Genomic DNA, 7,629 nt, shown 5'->3' on the forward strand with positions numbered 1-7,629 from the left:
ATAATATAATTGTTTATTAAGCTTATTGCAGGTATTAAATGAGAGAAGGATAAATGGACCTAATAAATGTACCGGTGTAATGATGCATATGCAACTTACCAAGCCACTTGTCGCGGATGCGCGTTTGCCTCGCCACTTATTGTGTATGCATGTTTGCCTTGCCATTTGTCCAACCTATGCATGCATGTCTGCTACTTGGTAAACATGCATGCATCTCCATATTCTATATAAATGGATGCACGGAGTTGGAGATTAGAGCTTGGATGATTGCACAAAACTCCCTAGAACACCCACAACCACCACCGACAATACTGTCGACCATATTGTCGCTGCTACCGCCGGCCCACATCGTCACCGCCATTGGACAATTTTGCCTCATCGATGCTCCAGTTAAGCATCGGCGCTGTAGTCAAAGGCCACCACTATTCGTGTTTCGTCAATTCATTTCAGTAGCGTGTGTTTGTTGAACCTTGGTATCTCAACCGAATTAGTTATTAACCGAGGTGCATCTTTCTCACAGTATCTAGATTTTTAATTGTTGTGCATGTATCGTATATAATCGTGATCCTGTCAGGTTTTATTTTTTGTGTTGATTATTTGCTTATTTTTCCACTGCGTCTATACTAATTAACCCGTTTAATTAATTAACTATTATCGAATCCGGTTTTTGATAATAAAAGTTTGACTGATCATCATTGAAACCCAACAACCGTGTAAATATATTTGGCATAACAGGTACTTACTGATCATATAACATAACTTAGAAATAAAGAATTAAGTCTTGGAAGACAAATGCCACAAGCACTAGCTTCTAAGCATAGAAGTTCAGAAGCTAGAAACCTCATCATGACGACTTTAAGGTCCACAAGCTTAGTAGTATCTCACTACAATAGTGCTGCAATAAACTAAGTCTGAAAAGTCAAATAAGATGGGATTTAAAGTAAAAGCCTTCTAAAGAAAGCTTGGGGACTCAACGCCTCTTTGTGATAGATTCGTAGAGTGAGTTAGACTTCCATAACTAGAAAGAAGAAGAGAAACATAAGTTGAAACAATTTTCTTATTATTTTTCTTGATCTTTTTCTCAAACAAAGATTACAATATATAGGAAAACCAAAGACATAATAATAAGAAAAATAAACAATAAGGAAACCTAATAATAATACAATAAGGAAACTAAATAAAAGATAAACTTAATTAATATATTAAACATAAATAATATTTATGATCGTATCCCCGTCTCTTCAAAATGTTCTTGTCACCAAGAACGGAAAGTGTTTTCCATGGTGGTCGCCATTCAAGTCGGACTACCTCAAACGGGGTGGTCTCGACCGATCGCCACGGTGGCCGCCACTCTCATCTTCCGTTTTCGTCTACTAATGGGTTCATTAGTTTTATATAAATATTGAGTTCATGACTTAATTCAATCAGGATGGAACCACGTATGGTGCTGTTTTTGGCACCGGTTCAGGTGCATTTATTGTTGTCCGTTTTGTACCCGGTTTTAGGATAGTTGTAGAAGGTGATTATGTGGGCTTTTGGTAAGCTTATGAATTAGGTGATGCTGTGAATGGAGTTGCTAAGGTTACTTTTGTTGGTGAGTTTGAAACAACAAATGACTTGAGGTCGGATGGTGGTGAGTAGATATGAGATGTGGCTATAAGGCACTGATAGAGCTTTGGGGATGATGCGGCATTAGAAGCGGTTACAGGCGGCAGTGGCGATACCATGATTAAGGGTGTAAGGGTTGGTTTTGGGTCAGTTATCACCGAGGAGGTGTTGGAAATTTCGGCGATTGTGGCGGTAAGGTTAGCGGGTGATTTGGTTCATGGTGGTAATGAGGGAGTCAAACTTGAACTTGGCTTGGGCAGCGCTTGATTCTTGTTGGATCAATAGCCGATCAATTTTGTCGACCATGGCCATGATCAGGTCTTCACACGACGAAGGAGGCACGAGGACGATGAATTAAAGCACCAAGTTAATAGAGACCACTTTGAGATATGTTAATCTCCAGATAGAACCATAGAGTGAGTTAGACTCCAAGATCTATAAAGAAGAGAAACCAAAGTTGAAACAATTTTCTTATTATTTTTCTCAAACAAAGATTAAAATATATAGGAAAACCAAAGACATAATAATAGGAAAAAATAAACAATAAAGAAACATAATACAATAAGAAAAACTAAATAAAAGATAAACTTAATTAATATATTAAAAATAAATAATATTAATGATCGTATCATCCTGCCTTCACTAGACTAAGAGGTGGAGGGGTGGTTCCGACAACCCTCCTCCGGTTTTAGTTTGCTGAGCGGCAAATCCGCTGTCGCCGTTTCTGGTATCAATTCCGACAATCATTTAAGATTTTAAAACATATTAACTTCAGCTAGTTTTTGTTGATTTGGATGATGGGTTTGTTCATTTTTTTGGTTGTTTAACGCCACTAAAAATGATCGTTTAAAGTCTAGGATAGTTTATGGGTAAAAATAAGATGACAGTGCATGATTGGTAGAGTAGTTACAAAGAATGGAAAAGAAGATTTATTTGGTAAGCAAGCGCGCAATAGGTACTTTGTAGGGTATACGGTCGTGTTGTATAGGACTAGAGTTGTAGAGTAGTCCATGGTGTTTGAAAGAAGAACCTCTTCCTCCCTAGTACCTTTGATGGGTTACAGGCCTGGCCCAAGGGGAGGGCAGAGAGGGCTCAAGCCCCAGGCTCACTCCCCTTTGAAGGCCCATGGACTTTTAAACTATATATATATTCTGGGCTAGGCCCATTGAAGTTAAAAAAATCCCAGAGGATTTTGTTCCAACATAGCAGCGAGTCAGTGATATCAGCATTGACCATCGCTATTAGACTTCTGATTTCCGAGTTCGAACGTCCGACGACATTCTGGCCAGCTTGATTTGGCTATTTCTGGTTATTAACTTTAATACTTTATAATTTATTAGTCTTATTTTAATTTCGTTTCGTATATTAATTTTCAAATAGGCTATTTGTTAATTGTTAAATGTTATATGTTCACGTTAACTGTTAGTTAGTTAGCACACTTAAGAGTTAATCTCTAATTTTTGTTTTAATATGTTAATGTTAAATAATTTTATATTTGTTATTTTGTTAATGTTAGCTTTATTATATGTTAATTAGCTATGTTAACATTTGTTTGTTTAGATAGTATGCCTTCAAAGTCTTAACACTTATCCGATAGTCAAAAACATAAAAGAGAAAAACAAAAGACAAGTTAAGAAAGACACTAATCGTGAATAATGCGAAGATACATACGTTTTAGTTGAATCATTTAAAAAAAAAGAAAAACAAAAGATTGTTTTGTTTTGTTTTATTATTATTATTATTATTATTATTATCACATTGGTCTAAATTTTATAAGTGTTTTTAAGTTTGTATTTTAGGGTCTTTTATTTTTCATGTCCCAGGCCTTGGGTTTTTTTTTGTATTCTTAGAGACGGCCCTGATGGGTTAAGTCACCTTCACAAGTAAAACCAAAGAGATGATCTCTTATAGAAGTTCTGACTCATGGAAAACTCCTGAGGCGCCTATAAAAAGGAAACCCATGCACTTAACATTCCGTTCTCATTCTCTCACTGTACTTTATTATTTCTTTACTTATCACATCTCAAGAACTAGTATCTTATTTTCATGCAAAGGTTGATTGCATGAGACCCCTCCTACAGGAGGCTAATAATACTGGTGTTGTTCTTAGCAGATATGTAGGAAGTTCTGAGTTTAGGAGATCCTCAAACCCTTAGCCATGTCCTTGTTGTAGCAACACTAACTTTTTTTTTGAAATTCGGTACTGCTATTTTCGATACAGTCCGTTCACATCCCTACTTTTCTTGAGACTTTTGATAAAGATGATGAATATCGTTATGATGCCTTGGATTGAGAGAACTTTTTATAGGGAAATTTCTTGATCATCGATTAGGGTTGTATGTTATGATTGTATCCCCTGCGTCTCTCTATATACATGTTAGGCATCTAAAAGCAAGTTAGTGTAATACCCTTTCATAAATAGATGGTTACTCCCATCAAGTAACCTAATATATATTAAAGGGTTAATTAGGTCATTTTGTTAATCTTAATTAAATAGACTAGATGTCATTAGAGGCATTTCTAACAAGGTTTTTAGGAAAAAGTGAGTTTCGAATGCACCTACAATTCTTTCTGTAGTGGAATCAGGACCACAGGTTCAACCATTTTTTATTGACACGCGCATATGAGCATCATGAATACAACAATTATAAGTCTCTTACGGTACGGTTTTACAGGATATACAACATTGTCATTGCCAACAAATAATAGTAAGTAAGGTTTACTAGGCTAGGTTCTTTCTTTTGTGACTTCCTGTCATCAAGAAACAAGCCACATGAAAAAGGTGGACCACAGCGTGAGAGCTATTGCAGCCACGCCATAAGTCCAAAGCATAATCACAGAACACTCGCTTTCACCAACCTCAAACAATTGTGTTATTGTACCTGCCAATTTAATCAAAACATTAATACTACGGTTTTAGAAATCATATATGACACATGAGTTATTTATAGAAGATAAAAAATTTGAATAGGAACAACCAAACCCAACCGGTTTTGAAACTTGTCTGACTCGTACGTTCACTTTACCATCTACCGTTATTTTTATGTTTTTTTTATTTTTTTTTAATTTTGTAACTTTATAGAGTAATAATCAAGTTTCTTTAAGTGTTTCATTAAAGTCATTTAATTTTTTTTGTTTTTGTTTTTTTTTACTCTAAACTTTAACAAAGTGTTTCAATATTAGTATGATTTTTTTTATAAATGTCAAAAGTATGAAAAACTAAGTAACTTTAATGGAGCATATTTGAAACCTCTTTACTATTTATAGTCCTGTTGATTAATTCGAAATATAGGTATTGGGTAATACTCTAGAATAAAAAAACTAAATTAATATTTACATAAAACTAAAAGAAAAATTTAACAATTACTAAATAGTAATTAAAATTAATATATTCCATTTAGCTCATTTAGCTTTTTTATAACTTAAAGTTTTATAAAAAAAGAACTCACAAAATTGGAACAATTAACAGAAGTTAAGTGACTTTTGAACAAAAAAAAAAAAAAAAAAAAGATAAAGAAAAGAAAAAGGTTTGAGGGACTTTAGTTATGCAAACTTATCATCAGGTAAAATTTTCAGACTGTTTTTGATCTTGTCACAAAAATATGTAAAATATAATCATACCAATAGCCATCGCGGGAGGAACAGAGTATTGGATCAAAAGAATAAAACGGTATAGCGAATCCGATCCCACGAATCCAAGATGATGTGCAGCTTTCACCACACCAACACCCACGATTGGCAAAGTGACATAACGAACTGCTAGTATTCCTATCATCAGCCACACCCCTACGCTCGATTTCTTCATACCTAATTGAAATTGAAAATGAAAATGACTAACAAAGATGTTCGTTTCCAAATAGTTAAGTAAGAAAAAGAGCTTCATGAGAAAAAAAAATACCCTTATAGAGATTAGCCCCCACTATCAATGTCATAGCTGGAACTGTTGCCGCACTGTTAATTTGATCAAAGACCACAAAAAGATAATAAATAATCAAAAGAAAGCATAAGTTGATCTTAACATTAGACTTAAAAAAGATGTAGAGGAACGTTCTTTTTAGAACCAGTATCATGTCGAGAAATGCAAAAAACCGCACTTGTACGCTGTAATAAATATAATAAATTCGCCACCCACTTTTTCCCACCCCGTGTTGTTAAGGGTTTTAGTCTTATCATGATCATTAATGAAAATTAGGTTTAGATTATGTATGAGTTAGTCATTCTAAAGTAACTCACTTTCTCTTAATTACATGTTAAAGTACAAGTGTATTATGTGGTTTTTCCATTCTTGACGTAATATTCATTCTGAAAAAGATAATTATGTGCATACCCGAGAATACTTGCAGAACCATCAATGACGCGAAGAGGAGCATTATCGCCGATCATTAGCTTTCTAATCGGAGAGATCACTCCTATCAGAAGCCCAACGATCTGATGGCAAGAAATGGGTATATGAAAACAATATGAAAACATATTTTTTACATCCAAATAAAAGGTTGCAAGATCATACCGTAGCAATGGTGACCGGTGTTAACCACATTTTGAGGTTGATTTTATCAGAAATGGCATTAAAAATCCTCTTAATCTTTGTAAACACAGTCACCTGCTTATTCATTGTTTCATCACAACAAATATCATGTAAAAACATGAATTCTTGACATTTTCAATAAATAAAAAAAAGTTATTACCTCTTTGTCTTCGTCATCTTCAGGTACCATATTTTGTTCCTGCACTTCGGCATACTCATCATCAGGAGCTTCACAATCTTCAAAACTCGAGCGCCGAGATTGTAGCAAGGCCTGGGTGTAGTTTTCCGTGAACATATCCAAAGTTTTACCCGAACAATCAATGCTAATAGTCGATGCTTTCATGATGTCTTTGCCACTCAAGTTCCCGTACTTCTGTATAATGTTGTAAACATATGACCAGATATAAACCGCACCAATCTGAATTCAGAGCCCCATGAAAATAAATCATTTCCAAGCAATGTCAAGCCAAAACTCGAAATTAAAGTAAGCATGTGATTGATTTCTTGACATTTACCGCCATAGACAGTGAAACCAAACCTTGCCCGTTAGTTGAGCAAGCTAATTTGTCCCCAAACGGGCTGTTACTCTCTTCACAAAGTGAAGGAATGATGATTAGAAGCAAGTTTCCGTGGTTTCCTGCAAGCAATAATAGATTAACAGGATTACAATTCGTATTTATTAGTCTCACTGAATAATACGCTACAATAATTAATGCTCTTCCTGATCGACTATTTAAACCTATATATATATATACAAAATTATTTGTATTTTTAAACTCCAATATTATCTCAACTCTTTAATTGTTAGATTATCAATTCCTTGTTTTCCAAATTGGTATATCTCAACGTACACTATCCTTTAGTTCTGATTCGGACCCGCAAGAATTGTGACACCCAATAGGAAATAACTCTCGCTTGTCAATGAACTTGATTATTGGGAGCACTCTAGTAACACTAGTTAAGATGTCAACTAACTACTCTTCCACTTACATTGTTGTGCCATTAATTATTTGCTTCCTTTTCCAAAAATTAATCTTGAACCAAATGATGCCGAGTGTCAATGTGTTTCCTTCTTCCATGAAACACGATGATCATTATCTACCCTTAGTTCTACTTTGCCTGTTTCTCAACCGATTAATTCCTCAAGTAGAGTTTGTAGACAACTTGATGACACGCTGTTATAGTTGCAATTGTAAATTTTGCTTCACATGCTAATAAGGCCAAAGTTAGATGTTTTTTTATTACCTCATCAAGCAGCCCGTCATGAAAGTAGAATACCATCCCCGTGGTGCTCCTCTCGTCTCTGAACAGTAGCATGACTACTAACAATATACTTGATTATTTCTTGCCTCCATTTAGTTGTATTGAATCCCATGTCTAACAGTTCCTTAAATTAATGTAAACTTGGTCGTACATAAACGACATGATGGATAACCCCTCCCTAAGTGATTTGAGGAATTTCTATATATTGTCTTCAATTAAATTTAGGTTCTTCC

The 7,629-nt window shown here is 34.8% G+C and overlaps 1 protein-coding gene across 1 annotated transcript; it reads right to left on the reverse strand.

Moving 5' to 3' along the window:
- Positions 1-4,257: 4,257 nt before the first annotated feature.
- On the reverse strand, positions 4,258-7,508 carry LOC143628460 (protein PIN-LIKES 3-like). Its single transcript, XM_077098056.1, has 8 exons — positions 7,412-7,508; positions 6,649-6,872; positions 6,294-6,551; positions 6,116-6,208; positions 5,936-6,036; positions 5,507-5,559; positions 5,230-5,415; positions 4,258-4,490 (listed from the first exon to the last, which is right to left on the reverse strand). Exons 1-8 carry the CDS (start codon positions 7,506-7,508, stop codon positions 4,366-4,368), a joined length of 1,137 nt encoding a protein of 378 aa, XP_076954171.1. The 3' UTR covers positions 4,258-4,365.
- Positions 7,509-7,629: the final 121 nt, after the last annotated feature.

This window comes from Bidens hawaiensis, unplaced genomic scaffold (assembly GCF_021521415.1).
Source record: "Bidens hawaiensis isolate Kalapana, Puna unplaced genomic scaffold, B.hawaiensis_p1.1 tig00004973_1, whole genome shotgun sequence".
NCBI classification, from domain to species: Eukaryota; Viridiplantae; Streptophyta; class Magnoliopsida; order Asterales; family Asteraceae; genus Bidens; species Bidens hawaiensis.

Excerpts from the sequence above, each read along its gene's own strand:
- LOC143628460 (XM_077098056.1), bottom strand. The coding sequence starts at position 7,508 with ATGGGATTCAATACAACTAAATGGAGGCAAGAAATAATCAAGTATATT. Across the intron at positions 5,560-5,935 it reads GGTTCTGCAAGTATTCTCGG|TGCGGCAACAGTTCCAGCTA; the intron begins GTATGCACATAA and ends TCAAATTAACAG. Across the intron at positions 5,416-5,506 it reads GGGGGCTAATCTCTATAAGG|GTATGAAGAAATCGAGCGTA; the intron begins GTATTTTTTTTT and ends AATTTCAATTAG.